Here is a 27,710-nt window from a genome sequence, read left to right as displayed (position 1 = left end):
AGTTTACCTTTGTCACAGTCACATTGGATGTCATTTGTGACTTGGATAAGAGCTGTTCCGGTACTGTGGCCTGGGCAGAAACCTGATTGGAGGGATTCAAACATGGAGTTCTGAGAAAGATAGAAGCTGATTTGGCAGGTGGGAACACATTCAAGGACTTTAGAGAGGAAAGGGCAGTTGGAGATGCGACAGTAGTTTGCAAGGACGGGGAATCAAGGACATTTGGTTTTTTTGAGGAGAGGGGTGATGACAGCATATTTAGCTGAAAGAGCTACACCACCTGAAGAAACACAGAGAGCTGCTAACGATATTGGCTAACTTGCGGACCAGGAGAAGTAGGGTGATCAATGGTTTAGTGGGACTAGGGCCGAGGGATCAGGTGGGCCTCACTGACAGGAAGAACTTGGAGAGGGCACATAGGGAGATAGGAGAGAAACTGGAGAAAGATGCAAGTTCAAAGCTAGGGCAGGGAGAAGCATTAAAGGAAGGTTGGTTAGGTGGGCTAGCAGAGGTGAGGGACATGGCAGAGACAGCTGATCGGATGGCCTTGATTTTAGAGACAAATAAGTCCATGAGCTCTTTGCACTAACGAGGTGAAGGTGGAGGGGAAAGGGGTATAAGAAGAAAATTTGAGGTAGAGAAAAGAAGTGCTCGGACAGAAAGCAGTAAACTACAGGCCAGTTAGCTTAACATCTGTCACAGGAAAATGTTAGGAGCTATTACTACAGACAGTATACCAGGGTACTTGGAAAAATTCAAGGTAATCAGGTAGAATTAACATGGTTTTGTGAAAGAAGTGTTTTGTTTAATCAATTTATTGGAGTTCTTAGAAGAAGTAACCAATGTTGTGGATAAAGGGGAATCGGTGGATGTACTGTATATAGATTTCCAGAAGGCGCTTGATAAGGTGTCACATCAAAGATTATTGTGAAAAATAAAAGCTCATGGTGTGGGGGTAATTTATTCACATGGACAGAAGATTGGCTAGCTAACAGAAAATAGAGGGTAGGCAAAAATGGGTCTTTTTCTGGTTGGTAGGATATAACGAGTCGTATGTCACAGGGATCAGTGCTGGGGCCTCAACTTTTTACAATTTATATAAATGACTTGGATGAAGGGACCAAAGGTGTGGTTGCTAAATTTGCTGATGACACAAAGATAGGTGTGATAGGAAGATGTGAAGAAAGCACAAGGAGGCTACAAAAGCAGAGGGATAGGTTAAGTGAGTGGGCAAAAATCTGGCAAATGGAGTAAAATGGAAAGTGTGAAATTGTCAATTTTTATTCATTCATGGGATATGGGTGTTGCTGGCTAGGCCAGCATTTATTTCCCATCCCTAGTTGCCCTTGAGAAGGCTGTTGGTGATCTGCCTTCTTGAACCACTGCAATCCATGTGATGTAGGTGCACCCACAGTGCTGTTAGGGAGGGAGTTCCAGGATTTTGACCCAGTGACAGTGAAGGAATGGTGATATATTTCCAAGTCAGGATAGTGAGTGACTTGCAGGGGAACTTCCAGGTGGTGGTGTTCCCATGTGTCTGCTGCCCTTGTCCTGCTAGATGGTAGCGGTTGTGGGTTTAAGGAGCCTTGGTGAGTTCCTGCAGTGAATCTTGTAGATGGTACACACTGCTGCTAATGTTCGTTGGTGGCGGAGGGAGTGAATGTTTGTGGCAGGGGTGCCAATCAAGCAGGCTGCTTTGTCCTGGATGGTGTTAAGCTTCTTGAGTGTTGTTGGAGCTGCACTCATCCAGGCAAGTGGAGAACATTCCATCATATTTGTCATGAAACTAACATACTTTTTCATTATATTGTTGCGGTTTAATGTAAAGTAGGTTTATGGGTGTGAGTGTAGACGGTTCTGTCTGTGTGATTTAATTGAATTAGAGTCAGATAGATGGCAAGCTTGAAATTATCGAAAGAGGTTTGGGGTAAAAGGCAGTTGAAATGCTAATGAGTAAACCTGGATGAGGGCAGCATGTAGGGTATGAAGGAAATTTGCATTTTCAGATAAGTGTAGGGGTTGTTTAGGTTTCAAAGGGACGATAGGACATTTACAACTAACAAGATAAGCAAGGCCAAGCAGTATGATTATTTTCCCCAAAAGTACTGACCATATTGGCAACATGAAAGTTTTTTCTATTATGGGAAAAGTAAATATCCAAAGACATAAAGAACAATGGAATTTACAGATTAGAGAGAGAGAGAAGACAGATATAAAGAGGGATGGAAGACTATGTAGGGTTGTGGCTGTGTACAATCCTGAAAGGTACACTATGTGACATACTTGGAGAAGCCTTAGCGGCAGTCTGCAATTCCCAGTAACTTAAGTTGTGTTAAGAAGCCTTTGGAATTCCACTGTCAAGTGGGTGCAGTGGTAAACTTGCTGGCTTGCATATTTAAACTTAAAATCTATTTTGGGAATGTTGCCTTAAATGGGGTGCATAATTAGGAGTCAGCTTAATTAGGGATTTTGGGATTTATTATAGTATTAAGTAACTGTAGTCTTATGGGCAGGATTTTACGCGTCGGCGAGGGGGTGGGGCCCACTCGCTGACGTGTAAAATGATGCACGGTGACGACGGGGGGGAACTCCCAACATCACCGCGCACCATTTAAATTTTCAGGAATGGCCAATTGAGGCCATTGACAGAGTCAATTATGAAATTAAAGGGCCTGAGGTTGGCGGGCAGGCCAGGAGCCCCAGCGCGAACTAGAAAATGCATGTAACCTCATCCACGGGCGGGATGAGGTTTCATGTTGGTTTTTAAAAATTTTAATACATTTTTTTGAAAATTATGGACATGTCCCAACTCACGTGACACTGTCACATGAGGGAACATGTTAGGGAAATTTTATTTTTCTATTTTAAGGTTTTTGACATTTACAGCCGATCTCCCTGAGGCCGCACTTAGCCTCAGGGAGATGAGTGTGCTCTTTCGTGCACATGCGCGAAAGAGCGCACTCTTGATTTTGGGACTCCCCCCGCCCGCACAGGAAGCACATAGCGCTTCTGTGTGGACATCACGCTAGGCGGGCCTTAATTGGGGGGGGGAAAATTCAGCCCCACGTATGTGCTTGAAATCTTTTCTTTTGTTAATAAATGTTTAAATTTAGTTTTTAAAATCTCCAAAGGTGTTAGTGGACTCATTACTTCTGAATTCAGCGCCCAATTTATAATAAATACAAACTGCAAAACCGTTGTGATAGCGTGGCCAGGTTTCCCTTGTGGATTTGGTCCACCTGGCACACCTCACCTGCCACGTCATAACACACTCCTGACTTGTGCCTTGTAGATGGTGTACAGGCTTTGGGGAATGAGGAGGTGAGTTACTCGTCGCAGGATTCCTAGCCTCTGACCTGCTCTTGTAGCCACAGTATTTGTATGGCTAGTCCAGTTCAGTTTCTGGTCAATGATAATTTCAGGATGTTGATAGTGGGGGATTCAGCAATGGTAGTGCCATGAATGTTAAGGGGTAATGGTTACATTCTCTCTTGTTGGAGATCGTCATTGCCTGGCACTTTGTGTGGTGTGAATGTTGCTTGCCACTTGTCAGCCCAAGCCTGGATATTGTCCAGGTTTTGCTGCATTTGGGCATGGACTGCTTCAGTCTCTGATGAGTCACGAATGGTGCTGAACATTGTGCAATCATCAATGAACATCTCCACTTCTGCCCTTATGATGGAAGGAAGGTAATTGATGAAGCAACTGAAGGTGTTTGGGTCAAGAATACTACCCTGCAGTCTGCTGGTGTGTCAGCTAGAGAGAGAGACTTAAATTGTTCCCTTCAACTTACAGCATAATGACCAACTGACTTAAATTGCTATCGGTTTCTCTGTGTGTGTGTGTGTGGGGCCTCCTTTTCTGGACCCCTGTTGCTAGGCAACAGCACAGTTTTTTTCTCTACTCTTGTTGGCTTCAACGCTCTTTCAAGAGTCATAAACCATAAGACGATAAGACGTGGGAGCAGAAGTTGGACATTGGCCCATCGAGTCCGCTCTGCCATTCAATGAGATCATGCCTGATCTGATCATCCTCAACTCCACTTTCCTGCCTTTTCCCCATAACCTTTGATTCTCTTACTGATTAATTATCTGTCTATCTCAGTTTTTGAATATACTAAATGACTCAGCCTCTACAGCCTTCTACGACAAAGAATTCCACAGATTCATTACCCTCTGAGAGAAGAAATTCCTCCTCATCTCTGTCTTTAACGGGTGGCCCCTTACTCTGAAATTACACTCTCTGGTCCTAGACTCTCCCACAATGGGAAACAACCTCTCAGCGTTTACCCTGTCAAGCCCCCTAAGAATCTTATATGTTTCAATAAGGTTGCCTCTCATTCTTCTAAACTCCAATGAGTACAGGCCCAAACTATTCAACCTCTCCTCATAAGAAAATCCCTCCATACCTGGAATCAACCTAAGAACCTTCCCTAGACTGCCCCCAATGCCAGTATATCTTTCCTTAGATAAGTGGACCAAAACTGTTCACAGTATTCTAGATGTGGTATAACTAGTGCCTTGTATAGTTTTAGCAAGACTTCCCGATTTTTATACTCCATTCCCTTTGAAATAAAGGCCAACATTCCATTTGCCTTCCCTATTATCTGCTGAACTTGTATGCTAGTTTTTTGTGACTCATGCATGAGGACCCCCAAATCCCTCTGTGCTGCAGCTTTCTGCAGTCTTTCTCCATTTAATAGAATAATATGTCTAGTCAATAATGTTGAAAAGGCAAGTGCATCAGCCTGAATTTTTGTAAGAGGGATGCCATTTGGTTCAACTCCAAAGAGTGCTGTAATAGGAGAGGATTCAATGTTGCTGCTGAAAATATGTGAGAGTGAGCTAGAAGATTTTGTCCAAAACAAAATTCCCCTGACATGTCCCCTCATGTGACACTGTCATAATAGTTGGGACATGTCCATCACTTTGATTGACACTTCTATTAAAAATTTAAAACCTACATGAAACCTCATCCCGCCGGTGGATGAGATTTCATGTTTTTTTCCAATGCCCGCCAGGGCTCCTGGCCTGCCCGGCAACCTTAAGGTTGGACTGGAAGGTCCATTAAGTACTTAAATTACTTTGTCAATAGCCTCAATCCTGATTCAATTGGCCATTTACAGGTCGGCGGGTGCACAGCTGATTCTGCTGAGCCCCCGCCCACCTTAAAATTGAAATGAGGCGGGGTGATGTCAGGAGCTCTGCCTGACGTCTTCCAGTGTCATTTTACACGTCGGTGAGCAGACCCCGCCCCCCGACCGGGAAATCCTGGCCAATATCTATCAGTGATTTAGCGGCCAATGAAGGAAATTGGGTGATTTTTTGCACACAAAATCTCTGATTGTAAATAGCGAAAGAAGCTTTTGTGGGGCAGATCATATTTCTGAGAGAGTCAAAAGAAGCAAAAATATTATCAATGGAGAAGTTAGCAAGGGTTTTGACAGCTCTCCCTTGCCAGACTTGAAAGACAGAATCCCCTAATGAAGGCGGAAATAAATGGTTTGCGTTAATAGGGCTGCATAAAGAAAGAGAATGTAGCCCAAAATGTGTTCTGAACTGGGTCCAAATCTTAAGTGACTGTCTAACTATAGGGTTTGAAGAAAAGTGACTGGTTGAGAAAGGAATTGCAGAGCACAACAGAGCAAGCAGAGATGTGGATTGACAGGAGGCTGCCTCCAATTGTGCCCACGCTAAACTAGCAGAGTCCGAATGAAGCCAAAAAGAAATATTATGGATATTAGCAGACCAGTAATAAAACTGAAAATTTGGCACTGCCAAATCACCTAAATGCTTGGGGCTTTGTAGAAAAACTTTACCAGTGCTGTGGGCAGAATTTCCAGGTCAGCATGCGGGTGCACGCCCGAGCCACTCGGCGTAAAATAGCGTGTGATGACGTCGGGCGAGCTTCCTGATGTCATCCCACACTCACGTGATATTTCGGTTGGTGGGCGCACTCAAAAGTCGGAAGTGCACCTGCCAACAGTTAAGAGGGCAATTAAGCCCATTAATGTTGTAACTGTCCCTGAATTTTCATGGTCCATCCAACCTCATGGTTGGCGGATGGGCGAATCGGTCAGGAGGCCTTTGCATTTTTCATGAAACCTCATCAAAGGGCGGGATGAAGTTTCCTTTATTAAATAAAAAAATCTATGGACAGAATTTTTATCATGTATACGTTCAGGTGACTGTGATGCTTGGACATTTTTGTTCTGATTTTCAAATCTTCATTTAATATGTTTGAAGTCTTCCGCTCCCTATGACAGCTCTCTGACTTCAGGGAGCTTCATTCAACGCCCGCCCTCCTCTCGCCCCCACCAGAAGCGCTAAGCATTTCAGCGCACACTTCACGCTGGCTGGCTGTTACTTGGCCGGCCAGCATGAAATCACGTTCGGGGGCTGATCATAATCAGCGGTCCGTTCCCCAGCCGCTCCCTGACCTGCCAATTTACGCCTGCCCGCCAACCTGAAAATTCTGCCCTGGGTGTTTTCCTATTCCAAATAAAGGAAGAAATTAATTGGTCTGTTTATTGAGACCTTGAAGGGGAGGGAAGAAAGAAAATAACTCTTTGCAATAGAGTTAATAGGAAAAATTTCACTCTTTTGCAAATTAATTTTAAAACTGAAATATGGCCAAAACACTCAAGAATAGAGAAAATATGTGGCAGAGATGAGGCCGGGTCAGAGATGTAAAGAAGCAGGTCATCAGCATATAGGAAGAGTTTTTGCTCCACTCCACCCGGTATAACACCCTGCATATCTCCACAGGTCCGCAGTGAAATTGCCAGGGGCTCCATAGCAATTGTGGTCTTTGAATATTTTTAAGGCAGAAGTAGAAAGATTCTTGATAAACAAGGGGGTAGGTGGAAGTCGAGTTGAGGTTACAATCAGATCAGCCATGGTCTTATTGAATGGTGGAGAAGACTCAAAAGGCCAAGTGTCCGACTTCTGCTCCTAATTCTATGTTCATACGTATGTGTGTTTGTTACATTAAAAACTCAAAGCCATATCATTTGGGAAGCATCTGGAAGATGTTCATGTTACAGGTGAAGGACATGAAGTTGAACAGCGGAAAAGTTTACACAACTTGGTGGGTTTGTGTTAAAGAATGAGAGTTGTGAAGAAGACGTTAAAAAAAGTTTGGATTTGCTTCTATTACTTTTGAAAGGTTAAGATGAATGTGGAAGATTAAAGACATTTTGGTAAAAAATAAAATAAAAGTTCATGAAGCAATGGATATCCCTAACAAAAACAAAAACAGAATTACCTGGAAAAACTCAGCAGGTCTGGCAGCATCGGCGGAGAAGAAAAGAGTTGACGTTTCGAGACAAAAACAAAAACAAAACAACTCTTTTCTTCTCCGCCGATGCTGCCAGACCTGCTGAGTTTTTCCAGGTAATTCTGTTTTTGTTTTTGTTTTGGATTTCCAGCATCCGCAGTGTTTTTGTTTTTATCTAATGGATATCCCTATGCTATTTTACAGATCTGAGTGCTGGAACGTGAAAAAAGTTAACAAGCAAAATACACTAACAATTAAATGGTGCAGGGAAATATAGAATTATCCAGAATGCAAGAATGATATAATAAAGCTATGGCTTAGGAAAGAAACATTACTTATACTGAAGATCCACGAAAGACGACTGTGACGGTTTGGGCACATTTGAAGACTGCAACAGTTAAAATGCCACTCAAATATTGAATAAGTTTTAGTAACAGACGCTGAAGAAATCAAATATTCCACAGTCTGATGGAAAGTTAGGCGCTTGTAGTTTGCAACATTGCACCTTAACTCTACTCTCATAGCACCTCTTTTGCACTGGAATGACACTGTTGTTTCCAACACAAACAGCTCTTGTGGCTTCTTTGAATGACAATGAATGGCTAAATTTGTGCTGTATGCTGCTACTTACTAAAAACTTGTTGAAGCAACCCAGACACATTTCATATACGATTCTTACTAAGGAGTCTTTCATACAATGTGTTGGATTCAATCTTGGATCCAGCAATGAAAGAGTAATATTTTAACACCCTATGTCATCTGGTTCTCAAGATTTGAGAGACAGATTCAAGGACGAGATCCAGATGGAAGGCTTGCTACTGCTGAAAAGCATCATATACACTGATGTGATACTAAAAAAGTGCTTGTCTAAAAATGTGACATTTAGCATCAGGACAAAAATGGGTGACAATCATAGAAAACAATATTAATGTAGAAATATTTTTGACTGTATACTTTGTTCACTGTTTTCATTAATCACTCCAATGAATGCCTTTTGAGATAAATGAAGGTAACTGAAATCTTTTTAAACAGGAACACTGTCATCAACATCAGCTAGGCAAAGGCATAGCCTACAAAGTTCAGAATTGTCCTTTGTGGCAGTACATTACATCATTTGTGGTTACTGAGATCACTATGCTATTTATCATGATTTTAAAGTTTTCTTTAAACATAAAGGGTTTGGGAAGTCAAGGGACCACAGTGAAAGTTGCACTATCAGCTAAAATGAGGTTGGAAAGTCCTGGTGAATAAAGAAAACTGAGCAGTCAAGTGTCCCCAAATTTTAGTTATACTTGTATGATATGGAATATCACAGATGTGCATGTGAAGAAATCAAATAAAATATAACTAACAAACAGAACTCTTCTTGGGCTGCGAGGCTGCTGTATGTTGGTAAGTGGCGCAACAAGATGAATTTGACACAAATACTGATGGATAATCAGGAAGATGGATATCTTGGTCAAGGACAAAATAAATTCCAGGTCAGCTTAATATTCTTTATATTATAGCTGAGATTTGTGTTCTCAGTGTTTTACAGCTCCTGACCAGATCTCAGGCTGCTTTAAAGTTAATACCTACTGTGAATTTATTGGAGCTGATTGAGGACACCACCTCTTACGACATCCTGAAATTGCTTAACAGCGAGCAGGAGACCCAATCCAGGTGTCCATGGAAGTAAAGATTTGATTTAAAAAAAAATATCGATGGGGATTTTTTCTAATATAAAATCAAGAGCACTTTCAAGTTTTGAGCTACAAAGAAAATCGAATATTATATTAACTTACCATTTGCATACAATCCATTTCTAGTTATTTTTGGTTTTACACTTTATTGTGCTGTTGTACTCACCCTAGGATGTGCTCACAAAGTAGTCGGCAGTAGTCACTGTGTGAGCTGGTAATTAACAGCAGAACCTTCCCAGCATTCTTCAGTTTCCTCAGCCAATCTTTCACTGATTCAGAGCAACGCAATAAGTATTTTCCTGGATCCTTTTTCACTGATGGAAAATATATTCCAGAGTCTTCTGTATTAATAAAAAGAAAACAGACAAAAGTCAGATAATGTTTTAAATTATATATTGCAATGAATTTCAAAACAGATGAATCAGCAAACAGTACATTCACAGTTTATATTTATCTTATTTTGTCTTTGACTTGCTATTTAACTTTACAATTTAATAAAAATACACATTCTGCCCAAAGCCTACAGATTTAATATTGGATGATTAATTTTTTGCAGCAATATGTCTCTTTGTAAAGGTAAGATTCAGGCAATACTCATTCATCCTCCAGCAACATGCGCAGCTGAGTGTCTATGGGCAGACGTGTTCATCAGGAAGATGTGGCTTCAGAACAAAGATAAACTCTCATAAGGACTTGATTTTATGAAAAAAAAACACCAAGTGGAAAACAAAGTTAAATTATTAGGTTCTGAAGCTGCTTATATTTTGTGAATTTAGTAGCAACTATGTGGAAAGTAATTGGCAGTGGTTACAGTTGTGACACTGACATCTGCAAACTAGATATTTGTGCTCTGTTCACTTACTGGTTCCAGTTAGGCAGTACATTGTCTACACTGCCTTGTCTGGATCTCTAATTCTCCCATCCCAGTGACTAAAATGTAATATTTAGAGTGCAGAATAATCTCAGGTGGCTTTCATGCTCATTTTCTCTTATTTGTTCAAAGCTAAAAAGGGCTATTCAGCCCATCTAGCACCTCTTGCAGGACTTTCACAGATAATTTTGCTTCTAGACGAGAACGTTATATTGATGAAAAGCAATGGGAGAAGGCTTGTGTGGAGCTTAGGGACCAACATGAACCAAACAATTGGGCCAAACAATCTGTTTCTGCGCTGTAAACTCTAGATCAATTTATGTAAGTTCCTCTATTACAACATACTAATAGCAATTTAATCCATGCATGGAAATCTTAATATCTAGTCCTTTCATTACATTGGACAAATTTTGAAAATTAATCATAAAACTAAGGCACTGCACAAAATAGTAACTTATGAGTTACAATGTTGTAGCATTTAGCACATCGACAAAACTGAATAACTTGTTAATTTGAATTATGTAGAAATGGCAACATGAAAACAGACTGCTTGGTCCAATCAGTTGTTATTGATGTTTATGAATCATCGATGCAGTATCATAAGGATTCCTGGGGAAGGCTGTGCAACACGTAATGATAAAAACTGAAGGTGGCTGTTCTCCTCTTTGACTGGGAATGCTGTTTGAAATTCTGGAGATAATTGGCTACACTGGTTTGATTTAGACTCCTGATGTGTCACAGACAGTGGCTTTTTCATTTCTTCTGGAACATCTGTATAAGTGAGCTCAGCTGGCTAGTATTCAAACCAACTGTTTTCTAATCATTTAATATGGTTCTGATAATGATGTTCATAAAATGTTTAAACCAGTCTGACAATAAAACTGGAGTGTTGCAATATATCCATTTTCCTTTAGCATTTTTTCCTTTCTGAAATCACAAATTTTTTTTCTTCGGCTCCTTGCTCACTAATCTCCTCAGACCAAACACCGCTTTGAGTAATTGAGTAGATAGATAACCTCTTTTTCTGGACCCAAGCCAATAATGCTCTGAGGGTTGCAGAAGAACAGCAGGACAAGAACAACATTAAAAATTAACTATTATTCTTCCCTTCACTTCTGAAGGTGTTGCCACGTGCTGCATTACCACTGGAATCTGCCCTCACCAAAGTGTCCATTTTTACACACACAAACTCACACACGTTTTACAGCAGGAGGCAATTTTGCTTTCCTCCAGAGCCCATGGATACTGAGCCCAATCATTACAAGGTGACCACGGCTCAGAATAAAGATCAACTAACTCGGCAGTGAATCTGGGACATTCTGCTTTGCACTGGTCAGTCCCACAAGGTCTGTACATTAAATACAGAGATGTCACTTGGAGGATCTTGGACTTTTTTCTCATTGACGTTATTTTCCTTACAGCTCAAGATTGCAAAACATTGCAAGGGTCCCATATGGTTGCAATTATAAGCTTAAACTTGGATTAGCACACATTATCTGCACTTCCAGCAACATGAAATCAGTCCATTTGAAGCATTAGTTGCAGCATTATATTAGATCATTCTGCCTTATTCTGCCGAGAAGAAATAAATATGACAGATGGTTTATGAAGAAAATAATTAAATCATTGAAAAAAGAACTTCACATTTATTTTTATTACATGCAGGGAACGTTTGTTAATTTTGTAAGATCTACCTTACAAATTATGTTCAAAATATGGACTTTCTTCTTACAATATTTCATCCTTTATTTTATGTGGTGGAACACAGCTCATCAGTGAAATCTCTTAATTTAAATCACAATTCAGACAAATAGGAAGTTAAAAATTGTTTTGAATTCAAATATCCTAATGTAGAATCATAAATACATATTTTGCCAGCATTATTCTAACTCTCCGCGTGGTTTATAATTACATGAAACTTGCACCAAATGGCAAAGAGAATGGGAAAATGGCCTGATAAAATAAGACATGAGGAAACAGGAAGTCTGGTATTTTAAAAAGGCAATCCTCTCATTGACCAAACGCACACTATTTCTCATTCATTCCTGAGATATAGGTGTGGCTGTCAAGACTGGCATTTATTGTCCATCCTTCCTTCCTTCATGAGGCGAGGGGGAGCAGGTATACTGATCCTTTTACCCACCTCCAATATTCTTCCTCCACCTGGACCCCTCCCTCTGGATTCTTACCTTCTCTTGATCTTTTCATTGAGAACTGTCAGCGTGACATTAGTCGTCTCAATTGCTCTGCTCCTCTCACCCATTCTAATCTGTCTCTCTCTGAACTTACTGCACTCCGTTCTCTCAGGTCCAACCCCAACATTGTCATCAAACCCACTGACAAAGGTGGTGCTGTTGTCTGGCGCACTGACCTCTACTTCGCGGAGGCTGAGCATCAACTCGCAGACCCTTCCTCCTACCTCTCCCTGGACCATGACCCCACCACTGAACATCAAGCCATTGTTTCCAGGACTGTCACTGACCTCATCTCCTCTGGAGATCTTCCTCCCACAGCTTCCAACCTGATAGTCGCCCAACCTCGGACGGCCCGCTTCTACCTCCTATGCAAAATCCACAAACAGAACTGTCCTGGTAGACCGATCGTGTCAGCCTGTTCCTGCCCCACGGAACTCATTTCTCGTTATCTTGACTCCCTTCTCTCTCCCCTTGCCCAGTGCCTTCCCACCTACATCTGTGATTCCTCTGACACCTTACATCACATCAACAATTTCCAGTTCCCTGGCCCCAACCGTTTCCTCTTCACTGTGGATGTCCAATCCCTCTACACCTACATCCCCCACCAGGATGGTCTGAGTGTCCTTAGCTTCTTCTTCGAACAGAGGCCCGAACAATCCCCATCCACCACTACTCTCCTCCGTCTGGCTGAACTTGTTCTCACACTGGACAATTTCTCCTTTAACTCCTCTCACTTCCTCCAAATAAAAGGTGTGGCTATGGGTACCTGCATGGGCCCCAGCTATGCCTGTCTCTTTATGGGGTATGTGGAACATTCCTTGTTCCATTTCTACTCCGGCCCCCTCCCACAACTCTTTCTCCGGTACATCGATGATTACTACGGTGCTGCTTCACGCTCTCATCGGGACTTGGAAAAATTTATTAATTTTGCTTCCAATCTCCACCCCTCCATCATTTTCACATGGTCCATCTCTGACACTTCCCTTCCCTTCCTTGACCTCTCTGTCTCAATTTCTGGTGTCCACCAATATTTTAAAATTGCAGTTCTGTTGAAAGGTCACGAGGACTCGAAATGTCAACTCTTTTCTTCTCTGCCGATGTTGCCAGACCTGCTGAGTTTTTCCAGGTAATTCTGTTTTTGTTGAGGTGTTTAAAGTAATTTGACAGGGTAGATGCAGAAGACCCATTTTTAAAAAATATATTAAAACACTTTAAATTTGGCATATTATTGTAGTTACCCCTCATCAGTCCAACAGCAAAATGATAATTTTAGAAACCTCAAGTGTAACAACTATATTACCATTCGATTGAGGCCCTTTTAAGATAAGAAGTAGTGAAAACATGTTAATTATCATCAATATCTAATCTGTGGAGACTAGTGCTAGGACGCTCCCACTAGCAGCTATGGTTTCAAGTGTTTCTTAAATTAAATTCCTCCTGTCCCTCTAGTTGTGTTGCATATATGTGACAAATACTGTATTGAACCTACTAACTGGTCCCTTACATTGTACTTTTCACGAAATGGCATGCAATTGCAGCTCCCCACAGTGGTAATAAGCGTAAACTACAAAGCTGCCAGTGATGGAAACAAGTAACTGCACAATGTTGTATAAGTGGATGTATCTAGGAAAATGTGCAATTATATGTGTCGGTAAATAGAACGTGACAAGAAAAATGCTTTGAACAACTGAATGTTCCATTTGCCCAATCCCTCAGGTTTTAATCACTATTGTGGTATTTTTCTTGCAGTTGAATAAGGCAGAACAAAAAAAAGACTTAAAAATTTTTGTCGCAGTGTCATAAACGTGTGTAAATTATATTACAACATCTTCTGCTCTCAATAACTTACTTAAGGGCAATATCCAGAGTAGCTGAAAGATTACAAGAAAGCTTTATGGATTTTTTTTCTCTATTATCTTCTGAAGACAGTGACCACAGTGCAAGGGCCTCTTCTGAAAAATTCAAATAATGATGGGAGAACAAGCATATGCATCCCCCACTGCCACAACTCAGTAGGGAGCCATTCACACACATGCTTAAACAAAATAATCATTTGGAAAAAATGTAAACATCACAAATTTTTGTATTATCTTGTTTACTGAATTAGCATGGGACACCTAAGCTCTTGTCTTCATGAACTACATGATTCCTTGGGCACAACATGCAATGTTTAAATACATGTTAGCATTAATTAGCAGATATCTCAAGTTATTGATACTAACAGGTCATGTTGTTCTGAGGGATAGCACTAAAAAAACATAAACTGCTCAAACTGTCAGCCTACAAATAAAGAACACGATTGTCTGGGCTCTGAGGGCGATATCCCTAAGACCTGGACACCATCTGTGGCCCTGTGATTACAGATTGCACATCCTTGCTCAAACCCGTTTTCCTGCAGTCCTGCTGAATATTTGCCCAGTTAATTGCAGTTCATTTTGGTGTAAATTGAAAGTGCTACGTGACCCTATTTTCTGTGTTTAATGTATAAGTATTTAGCCAAAAAATACAGTTTTCAACATCAGGACATTTAACCAACAAAAGTCTCAACTTGTGTCTATTTTGGCTTTTTATTTCAAAGATCATTGGGCAGCTCAACAAAATACCTTTAGGAGCTTTATAGACTGATGTATGATTTGGCAACAGAAATTGACCACTTCCAAATCTAGGGTTGCCTGCTACTCAAACATACATATTACAATCTGAATGCTGAATGGAGTGCCACATGAAAACCCTACCTGTCCCTATTGGGGTGGTTCCAGTGAGCCATAGGTATGATCAAATTGCTTTGCCCTGTCAGTATAATTGGTGTTCATGTAATGATACAAAATAAAGAACAAGCAACACTGCCCCCACTTTAGTGAATAATCTTACTTAAGGTTTTTTTTTTAATCCTGTCCTACAGCCCAAGGCAGAAACAATTTCCCTGAAATCTGTTCTTTTGCAGCCCGTACAGCATCCTATTTCCCTTCCTCGCTGGCTATGTCCTATTCTTCTCATTCTTTGCCAAAAAAGTCTAAACCCCTCAGACACTGAAGAAAATCTCGTGATTTTTCAATACAATGGTGAGAGGTGTCCTTCCGAAGGGCCAAACCAATGAAAACAAAGAGAATTTGCAGAATCCTGCAGAAATTTGCAGGTATTGCAGAATCTAGAAATCTGAAATGATAATAGGAAGTACTGGGAAAGTTCAAGTCAGTCAACATCTGTGAATGAACTAAAGAGTGTGGACTGGGTGTGGCCTTTTCATCACAGTGCTGAGGATTCATATTTGATATGTTAACTCCTCAGCTCTCTGACCTGGCTCCAAGAAGGAACCACTGATTTTTCACCCACAATCCCGACCCCCACCCAACCTTCTACAGTAGTTAGCCACCTATGGGTCCTAGCTAAGTGCGAGCTCACTCGCTCAAAATACTTTAATGAGGCCTCACTGTAAAAATGATTGTGACCTCTTGAGGGAGCCATTGTACAGATGTTGTACCTGTTTCAACCAAACCCCCATGTGCTGTCAATTGAAAAACTGTCTCTCACCAACCACTCCATCTGCGATTCTGCCACTGAGATTTACCCCAATTAGAAAAGTAAACTTTATTAATTATGACTGCCCTCTTTCCATCTTTAACTGGAATTGTCAAGTAGCACATCTTAGTACACATAGTGATGGCCTCCTCAGCTTCATAGTCCGCGCTACTTCTGAATCTGCAGCTCTGCTATAAATAAATCTCAAATATCAACTACATCTGCCTGGATGCATAACTTGCCAAAACTGCAGCTTCACAGAGAATAATATAGGATCTGCAACTCAACCAAGATAAACATTAAAGAGTTTAGAAACAATGTTCCCTCTATTTTCCTTTGTTTGTGGATGGTTTGTTTGTTGCATTGCATAGTACATTCCAGATCACTGCGAGGTCGCACATGTGCACATCTTAAAGGGAATGTTGGTTGTATGGTTCTATGGATAGAAGTAAAAATCACAAAAGGGGCAAACACGCTGCTGGGTGTGTACTAAAGGCCCCCAAACAGTCAGGGAGAGATAGAGGATCAAATATGTAATCAAATTTCAGAGAAGTGTAAGGTAATAAGGCAGTAATAGTAGGGGATTTTAACTACCCTAATATTAACTGGGATAGTTTTAGTGTGCAAGGTAGGGAAGGTGCAAAATTCTTAAGGTGCATCCAGCAGCAGTTTTTTAGCCAGTACATAGAAAGCCCAACGGGGGAGCGGGCAGTTCTGGACCTAATATTCGGAAATGCGCCCGGGCAGGTGGAAGGCGTATCAGTAGGGAAGCATTTTGAAGATTGTGACCATAACTCAGTTAGATTTAGGTGGTTATGGAAAAGGATAAGGTTGGGTGGGGAATAAAAGTTCTAAACTGGGGAAAGGCTAATTTTACTAAGATGAGATCTGATTTGGCTCAAGTGGACTCGGAGCAGCTGCTTGCAGATAAAACTGTGCCAGAGCAGAGGAGGAAATAGCGAGAGTACAGGGCAAATATGTTCCCGTAAAGACAAAGGGAGGGACCAAGTCCTGGATGTCAAGGGGCATAAGGGTTAGGATTAAGAAAAAAAGAGAAGTTTATGGCAGATACCGAGGGGTCAATACGGCAGAATCCCGAAAGGAGTATAAAAAGTGCAAGGGGGAACTTGAAAAGGAAATTAGGAAAGCTAAGAGAGTGCATGAGAAAGCATGAGTGGGGTAGAATAAAGGAAAACCCAAAGGAGTTTTTTAAATATATAAAGAGCAAGACAGTAACGAGGGAAAGAGTAGGGCCAATTAAGGAACATAGAGGTAATCTTTTTGTGGACCCAGAAGATGTGTGTACAGTCCTGAATGAAACTTTGCGTCGGTCTTCACAATGGAAAAGGACGACACAGGTATAGACATCAGATAAATCCGCAGGCCTGGATGAGATGTATCCCAAGCTGTTGAGGGAGGCAAGGGAAGAAATATCAGCAGCCCTGGCAGTAAGTTTCAAATCCTCTCTGGTCACAGGTAAGGTGCCAGAGGACTGCAGGACTGCTAACATTGTCCCATTATTAAAAAAGGGAGGAAGGGATAGGCCAGGCAATTACAGGCCAGTCAGTCTGACCTCAGTGGTGGGGAAGGTACTTGAAAGAATTTTAGGGGACAGAATACATCTGCACTTGGAGATACACAGATTAATCAGGGATAGTTAGCATAGATTTGTTAAGGGGAGGTCATGTTTGACAAATTTGATTGAATTTTTTGAGGAGGTAACCAGGAGTGTTGATGAGGGTAATGCATTTGATGTGGTCCACATGGACTTTAGCAACGCTTTTGATAAGGTCCATTGTGACAGACTGGTCAAGAAAGTAAAAGCCCATGGGATCCAAGGCAAAGTGGCAGGTTGGATCCAAAATTTGCTGAGAGGCAGGAAGCAGAGGATGATGGTACAGGGATGTTTCTGTGTCTGGAAGTCTGGGGTTTCACAGGGCACGAAGCTGGGGCCCTTGCTGTTTGTGGTGTACATAAATGTTTTGGACTTAAATGTAGGGGTTGTGATCAAGGTGTTCACGGATGACACGAGAATTGGTAGGGTGGTAAATAGTGAGGAGGATAGGCGCAAACTGCAAGAGGATATCAATGGACTGGTCAGGTGGGCAGAGCAGCGGCAAATGGAAGTTCAACCTGGAAAAGTGTGAGGTAATGCACTTGGGAAGAGCTAACAAGGCAAGGGACTACACTATGAATGATAGGACACTGGAAAGTACTGAAGGTCAGGGGGACCTTGGTGTGCATATCCACAGATCCCTGAAGATAGTAGGGCAGGTTGATGAGGTGATTAAGAAGGCATATGCAATACTTGCCTTTATTAGCCAAGGCATAGAATACAAGAGCAGCGAGATTATGCTGGAACTGTATAAAACACTGGTTAGGCCACAACTGAAGTACTGTGTGCAGTTCTGGTCACCACATTATAGGAAGGATGTGATTGCACTGGAGAGGGTGCAGAGGAGATTTACCAAGATGCTGCCTGGGCTGAAGGTTCTGAGCCTTGAGGAAAGATTGGACAGGTTGGGGTTGTTTTCCTTGGAGCAGCGAGGGTTGAGAGTGGACCTGATAGAGGTGTATAAGAATGTGAGGGGCATAGATAGGGTGGATAGGAAAGCACTTTTTTCATTAGTAGAGAGGTGAATAACCAGGGGGCATAGATTTAAGGTAAGAGGTAGAAGGCTAAGGGGAAAGTTGAAGAGAAATGTTTTCACCCAGAGGGTGGTGGGAATCTGGAACTCACTGCTTGAAAGGGTGGCTGAGTCAGAAACCCTCGTAACATTTAAGAAGTATTTAGATATTCACTTGCCATAGTCTCCAGGGCTATGGGCCAAGCACTGAAAAACGGGATTAGTGTGGTCAGATTTTTGATTGTCACAGACACAATGGGCCGAATGGCCTTTTTCTGTGAGTCTATGGGCAGAATTTTGCCGTCGGTGAGCAGGGGGCGGGGCCCACTCGCTGACTCGTAAAATGACGCGGGATGACGTTGGGCAGAATCCCTAATGTCATCCCACCCCATTTAAATTTTCAGGAAGGCGGGCCCGCAGCAAAATCAGCTGTGGGCCCGCTGACCTGTCCATGGCCAATTGAGGCCATTGACAGGCTCATTTAAACAATTAAAGGACCTGCCTGTCCAACCTTAAGTTTGGTGGGCAGGCCAGGAGTCCCGGCAGCAAATAGAAAAAGCATGAAACCTCATCCACTGGTGGGATGAGGTTTCATGCAGGGTTTTAAAAATTTTAACAAAGTTATGTAAATTATGAACATGTCCCAACTCATGTGACATTGTCACATGAGAGGGACATGTTAGGGAATTTTTTTTGTTCCTATTTTTAATATTTTTCAAAGTGTAAGCGATCTCCCTGAGGCAGCACTTAGTGTCAGGGAGATGAGCGCTCTTTCGTGAGCATGTGCGGAAGAGCGCACTTTCACTTTTGGGGAATCCCTCCCGCCTGCACAGGAAGTGCATAGCGCTTCCCGCCGGATGTCACACTGGACAAGCCTTAATTGGCCCGCCCACGTAAAATGGCAGCGGGGCCTGCTTCTCCGGCGGGGATCGGCTCCCCGCCCGCCGGAGATTGGGTCGGGCCTGCCCAACCAACAAAAAGAAAATTCTGCCCTATGAGTTGTGCGCGGCCTGTTTAGGTTCTGGATTACTGTGCAGGCAGGTGTAGAGGGCACATTTTTGGATCTCCTCCTTGCTGAAGCAAAACTAGTCATGCCTAGAACAACTGAATTTGCCACAACATAATGCCCAATGGCTTATTTTCCTCTTCTTAGCTGTTGTGGATTGAGACCATTTGTAGCACCTGACCTGTTGCATTAGCCAAGTTTAAACTTGTCAATAAAGAACTGAAGATGCATTCATCTTCCAGAGCCACTGGGAAATCTCATTGGGAAAAATTGGGGGGAAATGCAGGAGCGGGTGCGGGCAGGCCTCTGAACTGCGTCCCGAATTGGGGGTGCGCCGCCATTTTACATGGGTGGGCCAATTAAGGCCCGCCCAGCGTGACGTCGGCCAGGAGGCGCTATGCGCTTGAGGTGGATTCCCTCAGCCAAGAATGTACTCTTTTGCACATGTGCCCGAAAGAGAGCACAGATCTCCCTGAGGCTAAGTGCTGTCTCAGGGAGATTGGCTCTGAATTTAAAAACATTAAAGAGACAAAAACAAAACTTCCCTGACATGCCCCCTCATGTGGCACTGTCAAATGAGTTGGGACATCTCCATCACTTTTAGTGAAACCTTTATTAAATATTTAAAACCCTCATGAAGCCTCATCCTGCCCGTGGATGAGGTTTCATGCTTTTTCTGAAGCCCGCCAGGGCTCCCAGCCTTCCTGCCAACCCTAAGGTTGGACGGGCAGGTCCATTAATGATGTTAAGTACTTTTTAAATGGCCTCAATTGGCCGTTGACAGGTCGGCGGGCGCACAGCTGATCCAGCTGCGCGCCCGCCAACTTGAAAATGGAAATGAGGTGGGGTGACGTTGGGAGACAACATTCCGCGTCATTTTACATGTCAGCAAGCAGGCCCCGCCCCCCCGCCCTAAAGATCCTCCCATAGTTACATTGATATCACTACAACTAAAGGAAGACTTTCAAGCTGTAATCTTTTAAGCAAAGCACATAGTGCGTTGCAGATTAGACTCGCAGCCTGAAGAAACAAAACATAGATTTGACTTTTTAAAATCTGATTTAATTAATGTCAAGAACACAGAAATTTCAAATTCAACTCACTGTAGCTGGGCCTGAATTTTCTGTTTTCTCCCAATTATGAAATTGTTAGCCAGCAACATGTTTACTGTTCTTATATCACACTTTTGGGGATGGCGCTACATTGAGACTTTTCGTTTGGATCATTCCAATTCCAGAAGTGCACAAGTATTTGCTGGCGTTAGCCCAAACTGAACTGTGGCATCCCAAATGAGACAACTTACACGGTGGTCTTGTATTGAATATTTTTCTTCAAGTCGGCTACAATATAACTGCTGCCAATACCATTAGCCCGCAAAAATGCTTTTGCTAACAGGTACAGCAAAGCTGGTTTCATACAGGTTATGATTTATGCAGCGTTGGTGTCTAAACCAGTGGTGTCTAACAGCAAACTGAAAGACTGGGTGATCGCAGTCAGGAATTGAAACAAAACTGAATGTCCCAGCATTTCTAACAGGTGCGAATCTCATCTGTCTGCCGGGCTGAACTTTACATCTGATTGCTCAGCTACTCAACTCTGAAGACACAGATTCTTAACAACTGATAGCGTGACCACAATCTGCAGATTCCTCCCGCACAATGAAGTTCTGAATTACATTAGGAAGAATAAAGCCAGTTTTAATACTGAATGAGAAGTGCCAGGAGACAAAACAACTAATCAACCCAAAGGTCCTTCTCCATTTCATTCAATGGGACTGCATGTATTTTATCATCCTGCTATTTACAGTTGCAAGTAACTAAATAAATGAAATGCTAACAGAGTGAGTTTTTGCTAAGAAGAGGTAAGGGAACAGGATCATCCTGTCTAAGAGATGGGTACTTAGGCAGGTTGCATCCCAATTAGAAAGGTGTGTGTATGTGCATGCTGATTGTGTTTTTCTGAGAGTATTTAAATATATTGAGCAAGCAAAGGGCTATTGTTTGCAAGAAGACAGTGGAGGATGAAGGAGTTTGGTCAGAATGGGACATCTGTAATGTAGAAGCACAGTTGGCTTTAAACTACTTATAGTTATTTTAGTTTCTGAACCCCTTTAAATCCAATTATTTCAATAACTCAGTCATAGCCTATGTTGTGCAGAGCTTGTATGATGTGGGAATTTTGACAAATTATGACCTAGAAATGTATTTGTCCCCAAAAGTGGCCATACAAGGCGGCTGAGAAACAATCCCTGCACCTGAATGGGTAGGCACACACGATATTGGTGCTCAGCATCATCGAACCAGTGAGCTGCGAGCACCTAATGAATATACCCAGGTAGCTTGCCGACAAAGAGGGTTCAAAGGTCAGGTTTTTGCAACGCCAACAGGAGCCTCCAGGCAAGTCCTTAAAAGTCAGGGAGCAGGGTAACTGGAAAAGGAGAGAGGCAGTCAGCATCAGAGTGTGTAGATGCCAAAGTTTGTGAGGGTGGCAGCAGTGCTGGCTTCAAGTGGTGCTCAAGGTGGCAATTGGGGTGGGTATTCACATGACCATAGCAGCCCATGTGGTTTCATATAGCTCGGGTGAAGCATTCTTGTTCCCCAAATACACATTCAGATAAGTATACTTTAACATCCACCTTGTTGATTTTGGATGAAATGTCCCTTTCATTACCGCCTGTTAGGTCACATGCAGGCTGGGCAATCTATTATTGCAGAGGGGGCTTCAAACAGGTGTTAAGAGGCACAAAGTCAAAAACCGTTCTAACAATTCTAAAAGAGTTAAAAGCATACATTAAAAAAGTTAAAAGCATAGTTTGACATTGGAAGCTCATTATATTTTATATATATATATATATATATGTATATATATTCCCTCATCATATGCCCAAAACAAAAAAAACACTGTAGAAAAAACAAAAATATAAAATTTTTTACAAGGGACTGACAAATATCAGATGATATCTAGTGTACAAATGCAGAAAGCAAATCTTATAAATAGCTTGCTAAAATCCCCTGTAAGAATGATTTTCAAGTTTTAAATATAAAATAAGGAACAACTAGCTTCTTTTCTCTCCCTCACCACCAAATGATTGCCACATGTGTGATTAAATGGAGTATAAAGGAAATTAAGACCTGAGAAAACAACAGAAAAGTAGTTGAGAGGAGACATTTTCCTGGTAATGGTGTTTGTACTGGCATTCCTGCTTTGCTAGGCTTAACTTTGATTTAGGAACCACATCTGGTTGATCAGCATGTGCTTAGCTTTTTCGACACTTCTGCTGCTTTAAAACCCATTTGTTTTCTGTCATGAAGTGTCAGCTCGCCTCACTTGGTAGCACATTTTGTCTCTGAGTCAGGATGTTGAGACTTCAGGGCAGCACCGAGGGAATACTCAAAATGTTGGAAATGTTTTATCTGTCAATATGATGTTAAGTTTTCTGCCTGTCCAGTTGGTCATTAAAGAAAAGAGAAATACACAAACACACACATAATCACGTGCAATTATATCGTGTCCTTAATGCAGGAAAACATCCAAATGTCACATCACTGGAGCATTATATAAAAAAAATGGACAGCAAATGAAAGGAGATATTAGGGTGAAAAGTTTGGTCAAAGAGTTGGGTTTTATAGGTGGCCTGAAGAAGGAGAGGGAGATGGAGAGGATAAAGGATCTAAGAAGTGAATTCCGGAGCATGCAACCTTAGCAGCTGAACGCACGTCACCAATGACAGGGTAAAGGGAGGGGAAACATAAGAGACTAGAGGAACAGAGGTTTCTGATGAAGGGTTTTAAATCTGGAGAAGATTAGAGAGTCAGGGGAAGGCCAGAACATGCCTGGATTTAGGTACAAATTTTAAAATTGAGACATTCATGGCACTAGGTGCTCAAGTAGAACTGTGAAGACAGTGATGGAGAGTGGGGTACAGCAGAGTTTTGGACAAATTGATGCTCATGGAGGAAGGATTGGAGGAGAAGATGAGCTGAATTAGAGGTAGAGCACAACATTATGAAGGTGGAAGTAGGTGGTCTTTGTGGTAGAGAGGATATGGGATCAGAAACTCAGAATAGAAAAGAATGCTGAGGTGCGAAGAGTTTGGTTCGGGCTGAGACAGTGGGCAGAGAGTGGGATGAAATCTATGGCTAGGGTACGGAGTTAGATGAGAGGGGCAAAGACAAGTTCTTCTCAACATTTAACTGGAAGAAATTGTGGCTCATCTAAAACTGTTTGCTGGACAAGTGGTCTCACAGCACATAGGTAGCAGAGAAATCCACTGAGGTGGAGGAAAGTTGAGTTGAGTAGCATCAGCTTGCAGGTCCTAAGTCTGTGGATAACGTTGCCAAGGGGCAGGATGCAGGTGAGAAAGTTGAGGGGTTCAAGGATGGACCCTTAGGGACACTGGAGGTAATGATGCAGTGGCTGGATGAGAAGCCATTCCCGAAGATAGTCTGGCTATGATCAGATATGCATCAGAGCCCAGCGAGGGCAGACCCACCCCAGGCTGGACAATAGAGGCAATTGACTGCCTCAAAGGTTACAAAACAGTTAAAAAGATTAGGAGGGTAGTGTACCATTGTCACAGTCACAGAGAATGCTGCTTGTATCCTTAGTTAAGGCAATTTTAATGCTGGCAGGGATCTGAGTGGGGAGATTCAAATAGTCATAGCCAGCAAACTGGGATTGGTATAGTGACTTTCAAACCCTCTGCACAAAGTGCTTCATAGCTGACATATATACTTTTTAAGCACAGCTACTGTTGTTTTGTAGATAAGTGCAGGACACAGCAAGGTTGCATAAAAAGAAAACAAACTAATTAATTTGATTTTGGTTGAAGGAAGAATGTTGACATGGTCACAAAGATAATTTCCTGCTGCTTTTCAAATTGTGCCATGGGATCCTTTACATTCAGTTGAACATTCAAACAGAGCCTGAGTTTAAAGTCTCATCTGAATGACATCACTGACAATACAGTACTTAGCTGGTACTGCATTGCAGTGTTAGTCTACCATATCTGTTCAAATATGGGCTCATTTGAATCAATTAAATAAAAATAGACAGACCCTACAGGGAATAGAAGGATAAAGCTGCCAAGACAGAAGGATAGAAGTTTTGCCATGATCACACTTTTCTTGCCAAATATTTCCTGTACATTTTGCTGTCTACATCATCAGAATGCAGTGACAAATATAAAGATGATTAAACTGTTCACATATTTTGATCCCAGAAATACATATATAGGGTAACCACCAAGAGTCAGATAAACAGTGCACAGTTTATAGGAAAAAACGGCCCCTGATTCCTGCAAGTCTTTCCAATCCACCAGGAATGTGACAGAAGAGCCAGAAATCAGGCTGAGGCCAGGATATGCTAGGTCTTGGCTCAGACATAGTTTCGGGGGCGGGCAGGCAGGGTGGAGGGGGTGGTAAGCGCGGGTTGGGGACGGAACCTTGATCCACCCAAAATATCTCTTCCCATTCCAACATTTAGTTAAGTGGTTTCAGTGTCTTGGCCTCAGCCACACTTCCTGACAACTCAGCCCAGCTGAGCCTTCTGTACAAAAAACACAACCAAGTATATATTACTGCAGCTCTTGAAGAATGAATGCCAAAAGTTTAATAGACATTAATTTTCACTGGTGTGCAGCTAGTGACTGCATTCAAAAAGTCACAACCATGCAAATAAATATTTTGTTTTATTTGACCAAATACAGTCTACTAACTGGAGAACAGACAGGCTCAAAAATAATTTCTTCACACAAAATTGAAATGAAGAAGAACATTACTCCCTTTCCCACAAGTTTCCAGAGTTTTCCTGCTCTTGTAAAATCCTCTTGGTCATTCACTTATCGCAAAGTGATCAGGCTAGATTACTGAGGAACAAGTGATGTTTCTGAGTTTCCAGCTATTTAAAAAAGAGAAGGCTGAAGCCTAAAAGAGGTCTTTAAAATTATGAAGGGGATAGAAATGGTCGGTGAGGAGAAGGTTTTCCCACTTGTGGGTGAACTCAAAACTATAGACCATTAATGCTGTGTAAATGGCCATAAATAAATCCAGTAAAGATTTCAGAAGAAATCTCTCTACCCAGAATGTAGTAGAATGTGGAACTTTCTACCAAATGGAGTAGTTGAGGCAAATGGCACAGATACATTTAAGATGAAGCTAGATAAACATATGAGGGAGAAAAGAATCATCCGGTCCTGTTGGTGGCGGGTGCCGTGGCTGGTATGAGCCGGACAATATGGCAAGAAGCCAAAAATTGGTCTTACGCCGTCATGAAACTAGTTTGCAGTGGTCCGCTCCACCTGTCAATGGCCAGTCGCGTTTCCCACTGCCACACACTGCAAAAATAATTTCAAAACTTCAGCATTTCATTGTAAGCCCTGCAGCCACAACTGAGGCTATAACTAGTGGCAGGGTTGAAATGTTTTAAGATATTTCTGCTTATCCACCTCATCCAATCCCAGTTCCCACCTCATCCCACAATCACTTCTTAGTTACAAACTGCAGACGGTGTAAGCATATACCTCTTGCTTTCCCTGCATCCCCTCACCCCAAACCTGCCCTTCTGCATTGATGCGTTCTGATACTCAAGAACTGCCACCAAGCCATGGCAGTGGGCAGGAGGATGAAGTCCTCAAAGAACAAGAGTTTGGTGCACAAAAAAAACACTGTCACTCGATCCCACGCTCTCAACCGCCAGCTCAAACAGGCGCTATGTATCCTATGGGCAAGGACAAAGGGCCTAACACCTGTTTTAATTTCGGGTCTTGGACTTCTTTCTTTCTTCCTTCATCAATATGATGGGTGGCACAATTATAGTGCATAATATGGTTGCATACCACACTCACCATATTGGCTGCTTATAGCTGCCTATTTTGTGCCTCATAACTGGGCACGGTGCCATCAAATTCTATGGCACTCTCTTTTACTGAGGTAGAGTGATCTTGTATTTATTACATGCTGCTTTCCTATTGCATTTATAATCCCTTATTTGTTGTTGTATTTTTAATGCACTGTCCCCAGAAGTATAAGACCCCTATGTAGACAAAACAGTTCTGTTTTACTGCAGTATATTGCTTATGTATTAATAATCACGCTCTGTTTTACTGAACTATTACACTCCTGTGTATATAGAACAGCTCTGTTTTACTGGAGCAGAACTCTCCTGTGCATTTATGACACATATTTCACTGAGGCATAATACTTCTTTACATATTCAAAATGTGTTTATAACTATTGAAGGCATTTCAATTTTTGGTACTGTAGCTGACTTTCATCCTGCCTTGGCAAAGTGGAAGGCAAATTTGAAACGTTGATTCATTTCAAAAAGAAGGAAGATATTTTGGTGAACTAGCTGAACTGTTCTGAACATTTACGAGTTACACTGTGCTCTGGTGGCGAGGCCCATTCCTGCTGGGGTTGATTGACTCATGACATGATTTACTATTTAAACAATAATGAAAATAGTTTTCAGACAGGGTGGTGAACGTTTCATTGTAAAATTGCAAATTACAGAAATAACTCAGACTTAAAATGAGCGGTATAAAAGACATGGAAAATTGCAAGAATTCACTCTTGTGGCGAATACAAGGAATAGATATGGTTCTGAGAACCCTCCGAGGCAATTCATCTCTTCTGTCTCTATGATGACTATAGTACAAACACATGGGGCTGGATTTTCCATTTGGGATAGAAACACCGACGTCAGGATCAAAGCCAAGTCTCGACCTGCACCGTGTCGGGAATAGTCATCTGACAAGATTATTGTAGGATTGGACAATTAATAGCCAGAGGGTGGGATCACTGTGCAATTAAGGACAGCAGGTGGGCTCCCAATGCTGGAGGGCCAATAGGAGACCCTCTGGCACTGAGAGAACAGCAGCTTGCCAATGCAGGTAAGGGAGAGAGAGAGGGTGCCTCAATATGGTGGTGCCCTCTCAGTGCTTTTAAAATTGTTGACATTAAAAATAGCCACAGCTGCCGGAGTACCATTGTAAAGGGGAAACTCCTTCACCCCAACCCCACACTACCACAGCTATGGTCATTTGTAAGTCAGCTGAATGTGTGTGTGTGTGTGGGGGTGATTGTTAAAATAAATGTTATGGACTGCTGGCTCCCTTTCTGCCTCTGGGAAGTTACTTCCTTTAACTGACCATCCTTTGGACACCACAGGGTGGTTGGGATAGGATGCCTGCTGACTAGAAATTGCAGGTTAGTGTTGAAGGGGGGGCCTTACAAGGCCTTAATCGGCTGTCACTTGCAGGCGGTTTGCCATTGCACCTTTGAACCAGCCTCTTTGAAAGTAACCTAGAGGCTGGAAGATGCTGACAAACAGGCACTCCACTCTCCCATGGTAATTTTTCTGCCCACCTGCCTCCAATCCCACTTTCATCAAACTTTAAAAATCCAGCCCACGGAAATAATACTGCAAATAGACACTGACAGTTCAGTAGTTACCATAAGATGGCACTATCACCATGACTAAGTAAGAATTTACTGCAGTACTGTAATTCCCAGTCACAAGGAACTTGCTTTT

The 27,710-nt window shown here is 42.1% G+C and overlaps 1 protein-coding gene across 2 annotated transcripts in view; it reads right to left on the bottom strand.

The window, feature by feature from the left end:
• Positions 1-27,710, bottom strand: part of nt5dc1 (5'-nucleotidase domain containing 1) — a 602,479-nt gene that overhangs the window by 186,006 nt on the left and 388,763 nt on the right. For both annotated transcript variants that reach the window (XM_041187282.1, XM_041187283.1), the window contains exon 7: positions 9,127-9,301. In XM_041187282.1, coding sequence (XP_041043216.1) covers positions 9,127-9,301 — 175 coding nt within the window. The remainder of the gene's footprint in view (positions 1-9,126; positions 9,302-27,710) is intronic.

This window comes from Carcharodon carcharias, chromosome 5 (genome assembly GCF_017639515.1).
Source record: "Carcharodon carcharias isolate sCarCar2 chromosome 5, sCarCar2.pri, whole genome shotgun sequence".
Classification (NCBI taxonomy): domain Eukaryota; kingdom Metazoa; phylum Chordata; class Chondrichthyes; order Lamniformes; family Lamnidae; genus Carcharodon; species Carcharodon carcharias.
This window is presented reverse-complemented; position numbering and strand designations above follow the sequence as displayed.